The 21,334-nt window shown below is 46.7% G+C and overlaps 1 protein-coding gene across 2 annotated transcripts in view; it reads left to right on the top strand.

The window, feature by feature from the left end:
* The window catches only part of TBXA2R (thromboxane A2 receptor), a 390,683-nt gene extending 389,865 nt beyond the window's left edge, over window positions 1-818 (top strand). For both annotated transcript variants that reach the window (XM_068233845.1, XM_068233844.1), the window contains one exon: window positions 460-818. In XM_068233845.1, the coding sequence (XP_068089946.1) occupies window positions 460-732 (273 nt within the window). In that variant the 3' untranslated portion in view covers window positions 733-818. The remainder of the gene's footprint in view (window positions 1-459) is intronic.
* The last annotated feature ends 20,516 nt before the right edge of the window (window positions 819-21,334 follow it).

The following is a 21,334-nucleotide window of genomic DNA, read 5'->3' as shown; positions in this document are numbered from 1 at the left end:
CACATGCAAGATGTTTTAAAGCACTTTATGCCTCCAACTTAGCAATGCAATGTGATTTCTGCCCTTTAGGGATTGTAACCCTACTCTGCGTCAAATACGTAATTTTCTGAGGGACTTCAGCATGCTCCCCTCCGGGTGTTTAGACCCCTTGAAACAACTTTCCCATTACTTTTGTGGGCAGAAATAGTCCCTGTATGTTTTAAAATTTGCCTGCCCATTAAAGTCTATGACGGTTCGCCAAGTTCGCACAAACACAAACTTTTGAGGAAGTTCAAGTTCGCAGTTCACGAACACAAAATCTGAAGTTCGAGCCAACAATAAGTGTAAACATTCTGCAATGTGCAAAAATCATCCATGCAAACTTGCTGTCTATGAGTGTGATAAACTAATTTCGGTTTTGTTAGCGTGCTTTTAGTATTAGTATTATTACTAAAATTAATGTTTTGGTTTTTCTTATAGATTTTTATAGCCCAAACAGTTCTTCAACGGCCAAGTGCTGATGACCTCAGAAATGGAGAAATTCCCAGAGAGACGGAGAAACTACTTTTAATATACCTTCGCATTGCAACATGGAACCAGATACTAGATCCATGGGTTTATATCCTGTTCCGAAGAGCAGTGTTAAAGAGGATCTATCCTAGCTTAAATTCCCGTCCATCCATTATGTCTGTGTATCCAACACTCACTGCATCCTTTCGCCGCAAATATACTCAAGAATCTGTGATTAATTAAGCTAGATACTGTAGACCTTTACTTATGTGTGCTTTGTTTTACAAGGTTACCCACATAAATATAAACATCTTTTCCAAACACTAAAATTGTGATAAGGGCTCCAAGTATTCTATACCAATTATTTAGTACTGAGTGAACAAACATTTTGTAAAGTAATAAAAGGTAGTCCTGGGAGACGAGTTCCAATCATCCAATAATGCATTAAGTTCTTATTGCCAACTCACCAAAATAAATAGTTGCAATATTATTAGGTAGAAAAGACATGTTCATTAACTTAAGCCTCCCATAAACTCTAGCAAATCAACAGCCCATTCAACCTCAAAAAGGTAGAAATGTGTAACTTAACCACTGAAGTGCCAGCAGTCTCTGCCCCCTTAAGGACCAGAGACCACCGGTACAAGAAATGGTGGAACAACGACAAATCGCTGCACATACCTTCTGCATCCGCCATCCACGCCGCACCCGAACCTCAGGCCACCCACTCTGCCATTTCTATGATGGCAGAGTTCCTGTGAGCTGGTCAGGAGCTGCTTTCATTGGCTCCTGACAGTGTCTATCAATGTAAGCCAATGGGAGTTGCTTACATTGAGAGACGGTCAGGAGCAAATGAAATTGGCTCCTGACCAGCTCACGGGGCTCTGCTGTGAGCTGCGGTGGGGAGACAGTGGCAAGATCGGCCGGAGCAACGAGAGCAGCGAGAACGTGCGGGTTGGTGAGCTGAAATCTATGCCCCAGCAGCCACATCAGAATCAAAACAGGGCGTAGATTTCAACTAGTGATGCCTTTAACCAGTTAAGTAATTATAATTGTGGATGCCAAAAGTTATAAGAAAAACAAACAGTTTCTAAAATTATATTACCGTATTTGCCAATGACAAGATGCTCTGGAATTTAAGATATTACTCCCACCATGCCTTCCCTCCCTCCTCAGTGTCTCCTACTCCCCATGTATAAGTAGCAAGTTAAGCTACTTATCCATGGTGCTTGCTGGCATCACAGACCTCTTCTCTTCCGCACGACTCCCCCTAGTAACGGCTCCTGCTAATGACATGATCAGCAGAAGCTGTCACTACGGTGGACGGGCGGAAGAGAAGAGGTCTTTGATCCTCGCGGTTGCCATGGATTATGTAAGACATTGCGGCTACACTTGCTACTTACACATGGGAGAGCAGGAGAGACAGGGGAGGAAGCAGAGGCGGGGGGGGGGAGGGGGAGGGGGGGGGGTTTGGGAGAGGACACACACACTGGGGACAAAAGGGGGACAATGTAGGGAGGCCCTGATGTGGCTGCGGGTTGGCAGTTCATATTGACGGGTGTTCGTAAGTGGGGAATTCCCTGCATATGCTGTATAAGACACAGGGACTTTTTCTCCCCAAGAAAAAGTGAGATAAAAAGAGAAAGTGTGTCTAAGGCCTTTTGCACACTACATGCGATTCCGATATGCGATTTTTAATAGATTTTCACATGCTATTCCGATTTCCAATTGTTAATCGGTACTACATGCTGCGTTTTTTCTGCATTTCTTTTTGATAGCATCCAGGGAAAATCTGAATCGCAAATCAGATTTGCAGTGTGCAGGGGGCCTCATACGCCGGAGAATACGGTAATTTTTAGTCATAACTACCTTTTATGATGAGGCAAAATAGAGCTTAAAGTGAACCGGAGGGGAAAATAAACTGATGAGATAAACAATTGTATTTATCCTCCCACTCCTAAAAATTACTTTTTTTTAGCTATCCCGTGGTTTTATTTTATATTTAAATATTTACAAAGTAGATTGAAAGTTTTATTGTCTTTGCTCCATTACAGTATATTAACCTCCCTGGCGGTGCATTTCTGTCTTGAATTATGAGTCAAAAGTGGTACATTTTTTTCAAGAATTTTAGGTCTCCAATTCTTAAGCCTTAACTCACCAAAATATATCAGAATCAAGGCCTGGTAGACATTCTGCATATAAATAAAAGACTGGAACACAAAATTGTTGAAATAATTACGGGGAAAAAAAAAATCATCCTTTCTATCACAAGAGATTGCAAATGCAGTTAACAAACCAGCCCAACTGTTCCGCACAGTGGAAAAACTCTGCAACCCGGCATGTCAAAAACTTAATATCGAGTCTTCAAAGGACCTCTGTGACCAATTTGCCCATTTCTTCACAGACAAAGTCTCCGCTATAAGGTCCGCCATCCAACTTACAGCATCTGAGCCTAATATAGCGCCGAAGACCATTAGCAGAGACAACGTAACACCTTGGTCAAACTTCAAAGAACTTGATGAAGAAGTCACATCAAGCATCCTCCTTCACGTCCGCCTAACAACCTATGACCTGGATCCTGGCCCAACACAGTCCATGTTGAACTGCCCCGACCTGTTCGTACCGGTATTCCTCAAAATTGTTAACTGTTCCTTACAATCAGGGATATTTCCTGCTTTACTGGAGGAAGCAATCATCAGGCCTCTCCTCAAAAAACCCTCCCTGGACCCAGATGCAATGACCAGCTACAGACCTGTCTCTAACCTCCCCTTTCTGGGCAAGATAATTAAAAAACACTGTATACCTCCAGCTAGAAGCCAGAATCCTACAAAATAACAGTTATGACCCATTCCAGTCTGGCTTCAGGAAACACCACAGCACTGAAACTGCCCTCATCCAAATATGCAACCACCTGCTCATGGCAAGAGACAGAGGAGAGTGCTCGATCCTCATACTGCTAGACCTTTCTGCAGCCTTTGACACAGTTGACCATGACATCTTGATAAACAGGCTACAGGAATACTGCGGCATTGATGGCATAGTACTTCAGTGGTTCCAATCCTTCTTGAGTGGCAGAACCCACAAAGTGTCTATGGGGCCCTTCCTGTCCACCCCTGTAACATTTAAGTATGGGGTGCCCCAGGGCTCAATCCTCTCTCCCCTGCTTTTCACGATTTACATGCTACCGTTGGGAAAACTAATCCAAAAACATGGCCTGACATACCACTGCTATGCAGACGACACCCAACTATATCTTTCCTTCAAGCCTGGTGTGACAGACCCAACTCTAACTATAAACGCCTGCTTACGTTAACTACAGCAATGGATGAATGACAACTGGCTGAAACCAAATGCAGACACAACTGAAGTCCTTCTGATTGGAGGGCAGAGCATGATAACAAAACAACTTAACTTGCAGTCTTCACCACTGGGAATAGGAGGCACGGATCTACACAGCTCTGATCATGTGCGTAGCCTGGGAGTTCTAATTGATGGGGATTTAAACTTCAGAACTCAAATCTCTGCTGTGGTGAAATCATCCTATTTTCACCTGAAGAACATTGCAAAAATCAAGCACCTCATACCCCCAGAAGATCTGCCAACCTTAGTCCACGCCTTCATCACATCCCGACTGGACTACTGCAATGCTCTCTACACTGGCCTTCCAAAAAAGGTCTTGTACCGCCTACAGCTGATACAGAATACTGCTGCCAGACTGCTAACCAACCAACCCCGTCACTGCCACATAACGCCAGTCCTGCATTCCCTTCACTGGCTACCTATAGAATGGAGAGTCCTATTCAAGATCGGCCTACTGACATTTAAATCCCTGAATAATCTAGGCCCTGGATACATGAAAGATATTTTACAGCTGCGTAGCAATCCCCACATTCTCAGATCCACAGGTTCTAATAATCTAGTCATACCCAGAGTCCACTTGGAAACTTTTGGTCCCAGAGCCTTCTGTCATGCTGCCCCTACATTTTGGAACTCCTTACCTCAACAGATCAGGACAGCCCCATCCCTGGACGTGTTTAAATCCAGACTGAAAACCCATCTGTTCAGTCTGGCATTTGCAGAAATATAACTTTTGTTGTGTGAATACTTCATCCTACTAATTACTGAATCTGAGAGAGCCTAAGCGCTTTGAGACCTATGGGAGAAAAGCGCTATAGAAATGTTATTGTATTGTATTATTGTAACTTAAAAAATTGTGAAACTGTACAAATAAGGCAGGCAGAGAGTAGTCAAAATCCAGGCAGAGGTCGGTGCAGGTGGCAGGCAGAGAGTAGTCAAAATCCAGGCAGATGTCGGTACAGGCGGCAGGCAGAGAGTAGTCAAAATCCAGACAGTCAAGTGACACAGAGAAGAGATCAAATTACAACTTGTGATTAGAGACAAATGAGGAGGAATTAGACATGCTAAACTCTCTCTCTCTCTCTCTCTGGGCCATATGCAATTCAATTTTTCTCCTGACTTTTCACCTGGGTGATATTTTTACAACTTGTCATAAAATGCCTTTTAAGTCACCAGCAAGCAAGAAAATACTCAAAATAAATGTGATAGTACTTTTTCACCAACTTTCGAGTACTTTTTCAGTTGTAAAATGCTAAAAATTTAGTTTACAGGGAAGATGAAAATTATCTCCTAGGAGATAACTCAGGTGAAAAAATTAATTGCATATGGGCCTCTCTCTCTCTCTCTCTCTCTCTCTCTCTCTCTCTCTCTCTCTCTCTCTCTCTCTATATATATATATATATATATATATAAATATATATATATATATATATAAATATATACAGTGGACAACCATAAATAGTCATGATTTTCCTGTATACATCTTTGGTTGTTATGAAAAAAAGGTTGAATATATCATATAGGAAACACACACAGTGATATTTGAGAAGTGAAATGAAGTTTATTGGATTTACAGAAAGTGTGCAATAATTGTTTAAATAAAATTAGGCATGTGCATACATTTGGGCACTGTTGTCATTTTATTGATTACAAAAACCTTTAGAACTAATTATTGGAACTCAAATTGGCTTGGTAAGCTCAGTGAACCCTGACCTACATACACAGGTGAATCCAATTGTGAGAAAGAGTATTTAAGGGGTTCAATTATAAGTTTCCCTACTACTTTTAATTTTCTCTGAAGAGTAGCAACATTGGGGTCTCAAAAACAACCATCAAATGACCTGAAGACAAAGATTGTTCACCATCATGGTTTAGGGGAAGGATTACAGAAAGCTGTCTCAGAGATTTCAGCTGTCTGTTTCCACAGTTAGGAACATATTAAGGAAATGGAAGACCACAGGTTCAGTTCAAGTTAAGGCTCGAAGTGGCAGACCAAGAAAAATATCGAATAAACAAAAGCGACGAATGGTGAGAACAGTCAGAGTCAACCCACAGACCAGCACTAAAGACCTACAACATCATCTTGCTGCAAATGGAGTCACAGAGCATCTCAACCATTCGGCACACTTTACACAAGGAGATTGTAATGATCCGCTCAGCTGGATGCACTGGCAGACAGCTGTTTGACCATTCCTCTAGTCTGTGGGCTGCAGGTCTCTGCGAGAGAGACCTGTCTTTCCATTGTGACCCAGAAAGCCCAAGTGTGTCTCGGTTGCCTGCCTGCTCAGATGCTTCCTCGGTGGAAACCTGTTCTGATGTTGCCTGCCTGCCTGCATGCCCAGAGGTTCTTTGTAGTTCTCCATGTGAGCCTGGTGATCGTTCTGCCCTCCTGGGATCTCTGCGGAGTTTCAAAGTGTTCTGGGAGATCCTGGGAGAAATATTTCCTGGTACTTTGGATGAGATCAGCAGTGGGTGCTTTGTGGAAAGGGACACTTCGAATAGGTATTGTGGCAGGTTTGGTATTTTTGGACGGTCCTTGGAAGGTGGTGGGCATGGCTCGGTGGGTGTCGATGGCTTCTTCTCTGGCTGAGTCTTCAGTTAGAGTCTTTTGGAAATATCAGTTTAGAGGCTCGTCTGGAATTCGACCCTAGAGGAGGGGGTACTGTAATGATCCGCTCAGCTGGATGCACTGGCAGACAGCTGTTTGACCATTCCTCTAGTCTGTGGGCTGCAGGTCTCTGCAAGAGAGACCTGTCTTTCCATTACAAGTTTCTGGTCTGTTCTGCTGCTGAGGAATTTGCATACACTCGTTATGCAAATCCCCTACCTGCCTCCTTTGATGATTGGCAGTATAAAGAGCTATGTTTCCCAGAGTCCTTTGCTGGTCATAAGGGTTAGTCCTGTGGAACACTCTTGGAGTGTCAGCCTTGCTCATTGTTTGAATATTAGTTTAGAGTAATTCCTGGAACTGCACTAGGCAGATTCCCTAGTGCAGTTAGGATTGCATATCTGTTTTGTTTGTCTGTTGCGATTGTCCTGTCCCAGCGGTGGTCGACAGGAAGTCGTTCTGATCTTTGTTCTTGGAGTATAGCTGGAGCAGCGGTTGCTACCAGCTATCTCATCTGATCTGTCTTGCCAGGATCGCACTAGCCTTGCGCTAGTGCTGTGGATCTGTCTGATCTCCATCTCTCTTTCTATACTTGGATCGCACTCGCCTTGCGCTAGTGCTGTGGATCCTTCTGTTCTGTCTTTCTGGATCGCACTAGCCTCTTGCGCTAGTGCTGTGGATCCTATCGCTCACTTATTCCTGTTTTCGTGTATCTGTCTTGTCTGCTGCGAACGCTTGCTGGAGGCTCGGTGAGGTAACCGTTAAGCAAGCGCTCGCGTCCTCTGTTTCATGTTTGTCTGTCGGTGGTTAGTTAGGCGTGCTTGTCTCTGTTGTGCTTATCACGCGGAGACCGCGCATAAACGCGTGCACTGTTGCGAATGAGTGCGGTGTTCGCGTTTAGCTAGCGTTTGTTATTTTCCTTATCTTCTCATTGTATGATTTGCTGTGCCTTTGCTACTCTCGTGCTCTGCCTTGCTGTAGCCTTGTGTCACCTCTGGCAATCGCCTCTCTCGCGATTGCGTTCCTACTTCATATCTACTGTTGTGTATGCACCGTCGCGGGTTGGCGACTAGTTTGGTGCACACACATACAATCTGTCCCTGTGCTCATTCTCTTTCGCAATCGCTTCTCTGGCGATTGCATTCTCACTTGGTTTCCTTTGTTGTGTGTCCACCGTTGCAGGGTGGCGGCTAGATTGGTGGACATACATACATTCCTCATCTGTGCTTATTCAGTCTTGTGTCGCTGTTAGCAGTCGCCATCTCTGGCGATTGCCTTCTCTCCTGTTCTTCATGGTTGTGTATGAACTGTCGCGGGTTGGCGACTAGATTAGTGCACACACATACCCTCTGTCGCTTTGCTCTCTCTCCTTCAGGGCTATCTTGCCCTGCGTTTCTTCCCTTCGTGCAATTCCTGTCTGGCGTGTGTGGTAGGGCAGAGGAGATGTTCCTCTGCACTCCACAGCGCCACCTGCCGACAGGAATTTCCCTCTACAGGTGCATTGCACCTTTTGCTGGGTTCCCTCAAATTACACGCTTGTGGAGGATTTTCGCAGTGTCATCGCACGTCTTGTGCGCTGATCACGGAGAGAATCCCACAATCGTTACTGTATGACCAGCATGTGCATGTGCATGTGCATACATTTGGGCACTGTTGTCATTTTATTGATTACAAAAACCTTTAGAACTAATTATTGGAACTCAAATTGGCTTGGTAAGCTCAGTGAACCCTGACCTACATACACAGGTGAATCCAATTGTGAGAAAGAGTATTTAAGGGGTTCAATTATAAGTTTCCCTACTACTTTTAATTTTCTCTGAAGAGTAGCAACATTGGGGTCTCAAAAACAACCATCAAATGACCTGAAGACAAAGATTGTTCACCATCATGGTTTAGGGGAAGGATTACAGAAAGCTGTCTCAGAGATTTCAGCTGTCTGTTTCCACAGTTAGGAACATATTAAGGAAATGGAAGACCACAGGTTCAGTTCAAGTTAAGGCTCGAAGTGGCAGACCAAGAAAAATATCGAATAAACAAAAGCGACGAATGGTGAGAACAGTCAGAGTCAACCCACAGACCAGCACTAAAGACCTACAACATCATCTTGCTGCAAATGGAGTCACAGAGCATCTCAACCATTCGGCGCACTTTACACAAGGAGATTGTAATGATCCGCTCAGCTGGATGCACTGGCAGACAGCTGTTTGACCATTCCTCTAGTCTGTGGGCTGCAGGTCTCTGTGAGAGAGACCTGTCTTTCCATTGTGACCCAGAAAGCCCAAGTGTGTCTCAGTTGCCTGCCTGCTCAGATGCTTCCTCGGTGGAAACCTGTTCTGATGTTGCCTGCCTGCCTGCATGCCCAGAGGTTCTTTGTAGTTCTCCATGTGAGCCTGGTGATCGTTCTGCCCTCCTGGGATCTCTGCGGAGCTTCAAAGTGTTCTGGGAGATCCTGGGAGAAATATTTACTGGTACCTTGGATGAGATCAGCAGTGGGTGCTTTGTGGAAAGGGACACTTCGAAAAGGTATTGTGGCAGGTTTGGTATTTTTGGACGGTCCTTGGAAGGTGGTGGGCATGGCTCAGTGGGTGTCGATGGCTTCTTCTCTGGCTGAGTCTTCAGTTAGAGTCTTTTGCAAATATCAGTTTAGAGGCTCGTCTGGAATCCGACCCTAGAGGAGGGGGTACTGTAATGATCCGCTCAGCTGGATGCACTGGCAGACAGCTGTTTGACCATTCCTCTAGTCTGTGGGCTTCAGGTCTCTGCAAGAGAGACCTGTCTTTCCATTACAAGTTTCTGGTCTGTTCTGCTGCTGAGGAATTTGCATACACTCGTTATGCAAATCCCCTACCTGCCTCCTTTGATGACTGGCAGTATAAAGAGCTATGTTTCCCAGAGTCCTTTGCTGGTCATAAGGGTTAGTCCTGTGGAACACTCTTGGAGTGTCAGCCTTGCTCATTGTTTGAATATTAGTTTAGAGTAATTCCTGGAACTGCACTAGGCAGATTCCCTAGTGCAGTTAGGATTGCATATCTGTTTTGTTTGTCTGTTGCGATTGTCCTGTCCCAGCGGTGGTCGACAGGAAGTCGTTCTGATCTTTGTTCTTGGAGTATAGCTGGAGCAGCGGTTGCTACCAGCTATCTCATCTGATCTGTCTTGCCAGGATCGCACTAGCCTTGCGCTAGTGCTGTGGATCTGTCTGATCTCCATCTCTCTTTCTATACTTGGATCGCACTCGCCTTGCGCTAGTGCTGTGGATCCTTCTGTTCTGTCTTTCTGGATCACACTAGCCTCTTGTGCTAGTGCTGTGGATCCTATCGCTCACTTATTCCTGTTTTCGTGTATCTATCTTGTCTGCTGCGAACGCTTGCTGGAGGCTCGGTGAGGTAACCGTTAAGCAAGCGCTCGCGTCCTCTGTTTCATGTTTGTCTGTCGGTGGTTAGTTAGGCGTGCTTGTCTCTGTTGTGCTTATCACGCGGAGACCGCGCATAAACGCGTGCACTGTTGCGAATGAGTGCGGTGTTCGCGTTTAGCTAGCGTTTGTTATTTTCCTTATCTTCTCATTGTATGATTTGCTGTGCCTTTGCTACTCTCGTGCTCTGCCTTGCTGTAGCCTTGTGTCACCTCTGGCAATCGCCTCTCTCGCGATTGCGTTCCTACTTCATATCTACTGTTTTGTATGCACCGTCGCGGGTTGGCGACTAGTTTGGTGCACACACATACAATCTGTCCCTGTGCTCATTCTCTTTCGCAATCGCTTATCTGGCGATTGCGTTCTCACTTGGTTTCCTTTGTTGTGTGTCCGCCGTCGCAGGGTGGCGGCTAGATTGGTGGACATACATACATTCCTCATATGTGCTTATTCAGTCTTGTGTCGCTGTTAGCAATCGCCATCTCTGGCGATTGCCTTCTCTCCTGTTCTTCATGGTTGTGTATGAACTGTCGCGGGTTGGCGACTAGATTAGTGCACACACATACCCTCTGTCGCTTTGCTCTCTCTCCTTCAGGGCTATCTTGCCCTGCGTTTCTTGACTTCGTGCAATTCCTGTCTGGCGTGTGTGGTAGGGCAGAGGAGCTGTTCCTCTGCACTCCACAGCGCCACCTGCCGACAGGAATTTCCCTCTACAGGTGCATTGCACCTTTTGCTGGGTTCCCTCAAATTACACGCTTGTGGAGGATTTTCGCAGTGTCAGCGCACGTCTTGTGCGCTGATCATGGAGAGAATCCCACAATCGTTACTGTATGACCAGCCAGACCGAAATTCCCAGTGTAGAGGGAATTTCCGATTTGTACGATTTGGTCGAGTATAGGTCCTGTGTCTTTAAGAGCTTTAAAAGGCTAAACTCAGAGACCAAGGCGGAACTTCTCTCTGAATGTGTGAGGTTTTGCCTGAATCCCACCTTTCAGATTACTGATCTGTCCACGTCGGCTCTTCAGTTTGCCTATGTGCTCTTAAAAGGCGATTTGTTCACCTGGGCGTATGATTTGTTAAAAAAACAATTCTTGGAATGATAATCTGTATCAATTTCTTACATTGATCTTCTCTCACTGGTTGAAGCTGCCTTGCTTACCACCTGCTCTGTTTGGGTCTATAGCTGTTAATGAGTCAGCTGATCTATCCCTTCCAGGCAAAACCATTCAGTATGATAATGATGTTGCTCAGTCTCCGGGTTTTTTGCCCCAATCCAAAGCTTATGTGGATCCTATTATAGCTAGGATCGCACACTATATTAAAGCAGTTAACAAATCTGTTCTTGTTCCCGAACTCCACCCATATGGAGATGATCTGGATACTGGCCTGTTTGAACCTCCATTTGCCTCATGGGACATTGGGGCCTTGATGGAGGAATTTGATTTTGATTGGAAAGCCTTTTGCGATTTTTACATCGCAAAAAGCGAAGATGTCTTGAATGATTGTCTCGATTCTATGTACCTTTTGATTGATTCCGATGAATGTGACGAGGGTGATGTGGATCTGGTGATTTATGTATGGCAGACGATTTTGGATGAGTTGCACACACACCAATCAATTGATTCCAATAAAGAGACATCGTTGTCGGGTGATTGTTCCTGCCTTTCTGGGGTAAAGCATGTGAGTCGTGACATTGTGCGATCTGAAATGAGTGGGTGTGCCACTGTGGTTGATTCCTGTGCGAATCCTGGAGGATTCTCTCCTGACTGCGTGCAGTTTGAATCTGTGCGATCTGATGCCTGTTTCTCTGATGTTCCTGCAGATTGTGATCAGCATGAATGTGCCAGTTTTCTCAAGGATGTGTGGGACCCCTTGTCATTTAGAGACAGATCTTTAAGATCTTCCATCTGTGATCCTGCTATGGGGAAAATTTCTAAATTATGCAGCATCAAAAGTAAAACTAATATGTCTAATAAAGTTTTTCCTGATGTTGTCGCTATTTCTACTGCAAATGCGTCTTTGTCTCACCCTGTTCACACCTGTAAGGGCCTGTTGCCTGGTGACAGTTGCTCCAGTGTTTCTGTCCTGAACGCCTTACAGTCTGCCCCGCAGATCGCGGAGGTTTGCGCTATGGAAGCGTCAGTTTCACAACCTAAAGCGATTTTTGATTCGCAAGTTTTGCGTTCTGACTCCTCGGATTTGACATTGTTAGCTGAATCTAAGAGTGAGACAGCGCTTTGGTTTTGCGAATCTGATGCTGAAGCCTCTTTGCTTTGCCCAGAGAAACTTTCTCTGAATCTGCCCTGTACCATGAATGAAAACATGATCTCCACTCGCACTGACATTTGTGAGTCCCTTTCTTGTTCTGAGGAAAGTGCTGATTCTGCACCCTGTACTCTGGATGAGTTAATATGGCCTTGTTTAGAGTCTCCTGCAGTGTCCCTAGAGGTTCGTCTAGGTATTGCTACTATACTCACCTGTTTTTCTGCAGTTTTGGAGTTGCAAGCTAGTTTGACTGCTACACAGAATTCTGGGTGCAGTGAGATTAAAGTCAGGGAGTCAGTGTGTGTTCCAGTAAATATTCCTGTACATTCCGCTCTTGATGATGAAATTCAGTCTCAGTTTATGGTGGAACCTTCCCTGGGACATCTGCCCTGTCCACAAAATAAAGTTCCAGTTTTGCCCTGTAACATGGATAGTTCAGAATCCTTCTCAGAAAACTTGGAAAATGATGTTCCTGAGGTCTTGTCTGATGTCCTGGAGACCTCCAAGTTCCTCCCAAAGGGTGCAGAACTTGTAGGAGATGTCTCCTGCCCCCCAAGTCCTTCTGAAGTGTTGCCCACTTCAGTAGGCATTGCTGTTGTGCTGACTACCTTTGCAGCTCTGGTGGAGCTTCACTCATATGTAGTCAATGATGATATTATTGTCACAGAGATTTTTAGGTTTGAGTCCAAGCCTTCTTTTGAAAGTCCAGTGCTTGTGACCACTGCTCGTGATGATTCTCTGCCCGGTTCTGGTTTTGGTCTTGTCGTGACAGACTCTGAGGTTGGCAGTTCCTCGACGTGTCCTGAGGTTCCCCTTGGGCTAGTGTACCCCGATGTGTTCTGTGACCCAGAAAGCCCAAGTGTGTCTTGGTTGCCAGCCTGCTCAGATGCTTCCTCGGTGGAAACCTGTTCTGATGTTGCCTGCATGCCCAGAGGTGGTCCCTGAAGGCCCTGTCCTTGATGCTTGTCCTGGTAATTCTGAATCTGGAATTGTCATTGGTTCCATAGGGGTTCTTGATAGTTCTCCATGTGAGCCTGGTGATCGTTCTGCCCTCCTGGGATCTCTGCGGAGCTTCAAAGTGTTCTGGGAGATCCTGGGAGAAATATTTACTGGTACCTTGGATGAGATCAGCAGTGGGTGCTTTGTGGAAAGGGACACTTCGAATAGGTATTGTGGCAGGTTTGGTATTTTTGGACGGTCCTTGGAAGGTGGTGGGCATGGCTCGGTGGGTGTCGATGGCTTCTTCTCTGGCTGAGTCTTCAGTTAGAGTCTTTTGCAAATATCAGTTTAGAGGCTCGTCTGGAATCCGACCCTAGAGGAGGGGGTACTGTAATGATCCGCTCAGCTGGATGACAGCTGTTTGACCATTCCTCTAGTCTGTGGGATGCAGGTCTCTGCAAGAGAGACCTGTCTTTCCATTACAAGTTTCTGGTCTGTTCTGCTGCTGAGGAATTTGCATATACTCGTTATGCAAATCCCCTACCTGCCTCCTTTGATGACTGGCAGTATAAAGAGCTATGTTTCCCAGAGTCCTTTGCTGGTCATAAGGGTTAGTCCTGTGGAACACTCTTGGAGTGTCAGCCTTGCTCATTGTTTGAATATTAGTTTAGAGTAATTCCTGGAACTGCACTAGGCAGATTCCCTAGTGCAGTTAGGATTGCATATCTGTTTTGTTTGTCTGTTGCGATTGTCCTGTCCCAGCGGTGGTCGACAGGAAGTCGTTCTGATCTTTGTTCTTGGAGTATAGCTGGAGCAGCGGTTGCTACCAGCTATCTCATCTGATCTGTCTTGCCAGGATCGCACTAGCCTTGCGCTAGTGCTGTGGATCTGTCTGATCTCCATCTCTCTTTCTATACTTGGATCGCACTCGCCTTGCGCTAGTGCTGTGGATCCTTCTGTTCTGTCTTTCTTGATCGCACTAGCCTCTTGTGCTAGTGCTGTGGATCCTATCGCTCACTTATTCCTGTTTTCGTGTATCTGTCTTGTCTGCTGCGAACGCTTGCTGGAGGCTCGGTGAGGTAACCGTTAAGCAAGCGCTCGCGTCCTCTGTTTCATGTTTGTCTGTCGGTGGTTAGTTAGGCGTGCTTGTCTCTGTTGTGCTTATCACGCGGAGACCGCGCATAAACGCGTGCACTGTTGCGAATGAGTGCGGTGTTCGCATTTAGCTAGCGTTTGTTATTTTCCTTATCTTCTCATTGTATGATTTGCTGTGCCTTTGCTACTCTCGTGCTCTGCCTTGCTGTAGCCTTGTATCACCTCTGACAATCGCCTCTCTTGCGATTGCGTTCCTACTTCATATCTACTGTTGTGTATGCACCGTCGCGGGTTGGCGACTAGTTTGGTGCACACACATACAATCTGTCCCTGTGCTCATTCTCTTTCGCAATCGCTTCTCTGGCGATTGCGTTCTCACTTGGTTTCCTTTGTTGTGTGTCCGCCGTCGCAGGGTGGCGGCTAGATTGGTGGACATACATACATTCCTCATCTGTGCTTATTCAGTCTTGTGTCGCTTTTAGCAATCGCCATCTCTGGCGATTGCCTTCTCTCCTGTTCTTCATGGTTGTGTATGAACTGTCGCGGGTTGGCGACTAGATTAGTGCACACCAGTGGTGCTCAAATACCCCTTTTCAAATTTCGAGTTTGGTCGAATTCGAATAGTAAATTATTCGAGGTCAGTCGAATATTCGAGTCGAATAAATTTTACTATTCGATTCGACCTCGGACTTCGAGCTCACTATTCGAGTCGGTATTCGAGCTCATTATTCGAGCTGACTATTCGAATTGGCCTTAAATAGCTTCCTACACTTGTTTTGAGGGTGAATGATGCAAGAAACATCTTTTTTTCCCAAGTAACAACAGCAAGTGATTATGTGGGGATGTTCCTTTAAAAAAAAAAAGGTGAAAAGAGAAGTTGTGTCCAGAATTTTGTTCAGTACTGTAAATACTTCTTCTTCTTCTTCTTCTTCTTCTTCTTTATCTTCTATATCTTCTTCTTCTTCTTCTATATCTTCTTTTTCTATATCTTCTTCTTCTATATCTTCTTCTATATCTTCTTCTTCTTCTTTTATATTGTCTTCTTCTTCTTCTTCATCTTCTTCATCTTCTTCATCATCATCTTCTTCTTCTTCTTCATCTTCTTTTTCTTCATCTTCTTCATCTTCATCTTCTTCATCTTCTTCTTCTTCATCTTCTTCTTCTTCATCTTCTTCATCTTCTTCTTCATCTTCTTCTTCATCTTCTTCATCTTCTTCTTCATCTTCTTCATCTTCTTCATCTTCTTCTTCTTCATCTTCTTCTTCTTCTCCTTCTTCATCTTCTTCTTCTTCATCTTCTTCATCTTCTTCTTCTTCATCTTCTTCTTCTTCATCTTCTTCATCTTCTTCTTCATCTTCTTCATCTTCTTCTTCTTCATCTTCTTCATCTTCTTCATCATCTTCTTCTTCATCTTCTTCATCTTCTTCATCTTCTTCATCTTCTTCTTCTTCATCTTCATCTTCTTCTTCTTCTTCTCCTTCTTCTTCATCTTCTTCTTCTTCATCTTCTTCATCTTCTTCTATATCGTCTTCTTCTTCACTTATTTCTCTTTTCAATTTTTTTTTTTAAAGAAATGCAGCTATTTTTGAGCGTAACAAATAGCTGGTGGCGCACGCATGTTGGAAGCGCCATTGTATGTGCTCCCTGGCAGTGGAAACACACAGACAGCAGGAGGTAAATTCAGCAGCAGGAGGAGGAGGATGAGTGTGTGGCAGCAGGCAGTCAATGAGGCAGGCAGCGTGACATAATAGCCCTGGTACCTAGCGGTGATACCAGGGCTGTAAATAAACACAGCAGGCAGGAGGTCCCAGACAGCGGTCGTGCAGCCCACATCGTGTCCAATACACAACTGGGACAACACAGTTTTCAACCTGGGCACCTCAGAAAAATTAAACCTTTTTTTTATGGTTTTTTGGTTTTGTTTGTAAAACAAATTACACAGATATATAGCTATTGTTTGACGTAATAGCTGGTGGCAGAGTGGCAGCAGAATGTAATTCTGTGTACCCTGGAAGTGGGAAACACAGACCGACAGCAGCAGCAGCAGGAGGAATGGAAGAGTAATGTGAGCAGCTATTGTTTGACGTAATAGCTGGTGGCAGACTGGCAGCAGAAGCTAATTCTGTGTACCCTGGCAGTGGGAAACACAGACAGACAGCAGCATCAGCAGGAGGAATGGAGGAGTAGTGTGAGTGTGGCAGCAGGTAGGCAGCGTGACATAATAGCCCTGGTACCTAGCGGTGATACCAGGCCGTAAATAAACACAACAGGAGGTCCCAGACAGCGGTCGTGCAGCCCACATCGTGTCCAATACACAACTGGGACAACACAGTTTTCAACCCGGGCACCTCAGAAAAATTAAACCTTTTTTTTTGTAATGGTTTTGTAGTTTTGGTTTTACAACCAATTACACAGATATAGCTATTTTTTGACGTAATAGCTGGTGGCAGAGTGGCAGCAGAAGGTAAATCTGTGTACCCTGGCGTTGGGAAACACAGACAGACAGCAGCAGCAGGAGGAATGGAGGAGTAATTATGTGAGCAGCTATTGTTTGACGTAATAGCTGGTGGCAGAGTGGCAGCAGAAGCTAATTCTGTGTACCCTGGCAGTGGGAAACACAGACAGACAGCAGCATCAGCAGGAGGAATGGAGGAGTAGTGTGAGTGTGGCAGCAGGTAGGCAGCGTGACATAATAGCCCTGGTACCTAGCGGTGATACCAGGCCGTAAATAAACACAACAGGAGGTCCCAGACAGCGGTCGTGCAGCCCACATCGTGTCCAATACACAACTGGGACAACACAGTTTTCAACCCGGGCACCTCAGAAAAATTAAACCTTTTTTTTTGTAATGGTTTTGTAGTTTTGGTTTTACAACCAATTACACAGATATAGCTATTTTTTGACGTAATAGCTGGTGGCAGAGTGGCAGCAGAAGGTAAATCTGTGTACCCTGGCGTTGGGAAACACAGACAGACAGCAGCAGCAGCAGGAGGAATGGAGGAGTAATTATGTGTGCAGCTATTGTTTGACGTAATAGCTGGTGGCAGACTGGCAGCAGAAGGTAATTCTGTGTACCCTGGCAGTGGGAAACACAGACAGACAGCAGCAGGAGGAATGGAGGAGTAGTGTGAGTGTGGCAGCAGGCAGGCAGCGTGACATAATAGCCCTGGTACCTAGCGGTGATACCAGGCCGTAAATGAACACAACAGGAGGTCCCAGACAGCGGTCGTGCAGCCCACATCGTGTCCAATACACAACTGGGACAACACAGTTTTCAACCCGGGCACCTCAGAAAAATTAAACCTTTTTTTTTTTGTTTGTTTTTTTTTGTTTTGTTTTTACAACAAATTACACAGGTATAGCTATTTTTTGACGTAATAGCTGGTGGCAGAGTGGCAGCAGAATGTAATTCTGTGTACCCTGGCAGTGGGAAACACAGACCGACAGCAGCAGCAGCAGGAGAAATGGAGGAGTAATGTGAGCAGCTATTGTTTGACGTAATAGCTGGTGGCAGTGTGGCAGCAGAAGGTAATTCTGTGTACCCTGGCAGTGGGAAACACAGACAGACAGCAGCAGCAGGAGGAATGGAGGAGTAGTGTGAGTGTGGCAGCAGGCAGGCAGCGTGACATAATAGCCCTGGTACCTAGCGGTGATACCAGGCCGTAAATAAACACAACAGGAGGTCCCAGACAGCGGTCGTGCAGCCCACATTGTGTCCAATACACAACTGGGACAACACAGTTTTCAACCCGGGCACCTCAGAAAAATTAAACCTTTTTTTTTATGGTTTTTTGGTTTTGTTTGTAAAACAAATTACACAGATATATAGCTATTGTTTGACGTAATAGCTGGTGGCAGAGTGGCAGCAGAATGTAATTCTGTGTACCCTGGCAGTGGGAGACACAGACCGACAGCAGCAGCAGCAGGAGGAATGGAGGAGTAATGTGCCGGAAGTGACGCACAACGTTCCTTGCCGTTTCCAGCAGTTCGCCCATCCCCTGGTAGGTGCGCAAGAACTTCTGCACCACCAGGTTCAGCACGTGGGCAAGACAGGGGATGTGGGTCAGGTTTCCCCTGTCTATTGCGGCAACCAGATTGGCCCCATTGTCGGCCACCACCTCTCCGACTCTGAGGCCTCTGGGGGTCAGCCAAATCCTCTCCTGCTCCTGGAGTTTGGCCAACACATGGGTTGCCGTCAGCTTGGTCTTCCCAAGGCTGACCAAGTGCAGCAGCGCTTGGCAGTGGCGGGCCTTCACGCTGCTGCTGAGGCGGGGGGTTTGGCCAGGTGTGCCGGAGGATGGCAGAGGATCGGAGGAACCTGCTGCAGTTCCCCTGACCCTGCGGGGTGGCACCACCCACTGTGTTGCTGCTGCTGCTGTGCCCGCTGCTGCTCTCCAATCCTCACCCCCTTCCACCAAGCTGACCCAGTGGACAGTGAAGGACAGGTAGCGGCCTGTCCCGAAGCGGCTGCTCCAGGAGTCCATGGTGATGTGGACCCTTTCACCAACCGCGTGCTCCAGCCCTCGCTCCACATTGGCCATCACAAAGCGGTGCAGTGCAGGAATGGCCTTGCGGGCAAAGAAGTGTCTGCTGGGGAGCTGCCAGTCTGGGGCTGCGCAAGCAAGCAGCGCACGAATGTCGCTCCCCTCCTGCACGAGCGTGTACGGCAGGAGTTGGGAGCACAAGGCCCGTGCCAGCAAGCCGTTCAGCTGCCGCACGCGACGGCTGCTGGGAGGCAGAGCCCTAACCACCCCCTGGAAGGACTCGCTCAAAAGGCTCTGGCGTGGCCTTTTGCTGGCACGGGAATCAGCAGACACAGCGGAGGAGGCCACTGAGGACTGGCTGCCAGAACAGGCCTCAGTGTCGGCGGCAGGAGTTGCAGAGGGGGGAGGAGCAGTGCGTTTCCGCACTCCTGCTGGTGCTGCTGGAGGAGCAGGAGGGCGGGTGGCTGCTGTTGCTGCTGCTGCTGCAGCTGAAGGCTGTGCAGTGATGGGTGTGGTGCCACTGCCAGCACCAGATCCCTTCAGCCTCTGGAACTCCTCATGCTGGTGGAAATGTTTCGCAGCAAGGTGGTTGATGAGCGAGCTGGTGCTGAACTTTAAGGGGTCTGCACCTCTGCTCAACTTCCGCTGACAGTGGTTGCAAGTGGCGTACTTGCTGTACACAGTGGGCATGGTGAAAAATCGCCAGATTGGTGACAGAAACATCCCCCTACGGCATGGAAGCGCTGCTGCCGCCTGTCTCCCTGTGGTGGTTGGGGGGGGGGGCTTGGGTGCGGCTGGTGGTGGTACTGGCAGATGCTGCTGCTGCTGCTGCTGCTGAGCCTGAGACACCAGCAGGCTGTGGGACCTGCCTACTGCTGCCAATGCTTGCAATGATGCGCCTCCTTGCAAGGCCCACAAGCGCATCCTCCTCCTCAGAGCTGCTGAGGACGACATCCCCTGGAGGTGGTGGCACCCAGTCTCTGTCTGTCACCGGGTCATCATCATCCTCCCCCTCCTGAAACATGTCCTGCTGGGATGATGACCCCCCAAACTCCTCTCCTGATGCATGGATGGGCTGCTTGACTGTCGCCACAGTCTTGCTGTCCAATCCCTCATCCCCCAAAGTGCCCATCAGCATCTCCTCCTCCAAATCGCCAACAACAGCAGACAATACCCTGATGGTGCCTGGGGTAAAAATACTGCTGAGTGACAGGTCGCCAACTTGTGACGGTGAACTGGCCTCCTCCCCAGACCCTGCTGGGCGGCTGCTGCGAACAGGGGTGGTGGTGGTGGTGGTGAGGGTGGAGGCCTCGGATGCAGAGCTGATGGCGGGCTGCTCATCCTCCGTCATGAGTTGCACCACAGTGTCTGCATGCTTTTCCTCAATGGGACGTTTCCGACCCGGCTGGAGGAAAATCGGAGCAGGTGCTACACGCTGCTGCTGCTGTGTCTCTGCAGCGTGAGTTGCAGATGCTCCTGCTGGGCGGCGCCCAAAGCGTCCACGGCCAGTGGCTATGGGAGGAATGTTAGCCACTGACGCTGCTGCTGCGGAACTGTGCATGGTGGCGCGGCCGCGGCCTGCCACAATGCTGCTCCCTCTCCTCCTGATTCCCTTGCTGCCCTTCCCCTTGCCCAAACCGCGCTGGCTGCCACTTCCAGACATCTTCGATGTTTTGGGCGTAAAGACAAAAGTTTTTTAAAAGGGCGGGTTAAAAGTGGGGTACTTTAATGGAGTGGGTTGGTGGGTGAGGTGACTGAGTGAGTGTCCCTAGTACAGTAAGTAAGTAGTAACAGTCAGGAAGTACAACTAGAAGTTACAATAATCAGTAGTAATCACAAGGAAATTTAGTGTGTGTACACTACAGACAGTGAGTGCACGCACGCGCAAACACGCGCAGGAGCTAGCCTATGAACAGTGACTGAGTGAGTGTCCCTAGTACAGTAAGTAAGTAGTAACAGTCAGGAGGTACAACTAGAAGTTACAATAATCAGTAGTAATCACAAGTAAATTTAGTGTGTGTACACTACAGACAGTGAGTGCACGCACGCGCAGGAGCTAGCCTATGAACAGTGACTGAGTGAGTGTCCCTAGTACAGTAAGTAAGTAGTAACAGTCAGGAAGTACAACTAGAAATTACAATAATCAATCAGTAATCAGAAGGAAATAGAGTGTGTGTACACTACAGACAGTGAGTGCACGCACGCGCAAACACGCGCAGGAGCTAGCCTATGAACAGTGACTGAGTGAGTGTCCCTAATACAGTAAGTAAGTAGTAACAGTCAGGAAGTACAACTAGCAGTTACAATAATCAGTAGTAATCACAAGTAAATTTAGTGTGTGTACACTACAGACAGTGAGTGCACGCACGCGCAAACACGCGCAGGAGCTAGCCTATGAACAGTGACTGAGTGAGTGTCCCTACTACAGTAAGTAAGTAGTAAGAGTCAGGAAGTACAACTAGAAATTACAATAATCAATCATTAATCAGAAGGAAATAGAGTGTGTGTAGTGTGTACACACTACACAGACAGTGAGTGCACACACACACGCAGGAGCTAGCCTATGAACAGTGACTGAGTGTCCTAGTACAGTAAGAGTAAGTAGTAACAGTAAGTACAACTAATTACAATAATCAATCAGTAATCAGAACTTCAGAAGGAAATAGAGTGTGTTGTACACAGACAGTGAGT

Source organism: Hyperolius riggenbachi, chromosome 1 (assembly GCF_040937935.1).
Source record: "Hyperolius riggenbachi isolate aHypRig1 chromosome 1, aHypRig1.pri, whole genome shotgun sequence".
Lineage (NCBI taxonomy): Eukaryota > Metazoa > Chordata > Amphibia > Anura > Hyperoliidae > Hyperolius > Hyperolius riggenbachi.
This window is presented reverse-complemented; position numbering and strand designations above follow the sequence as displayed.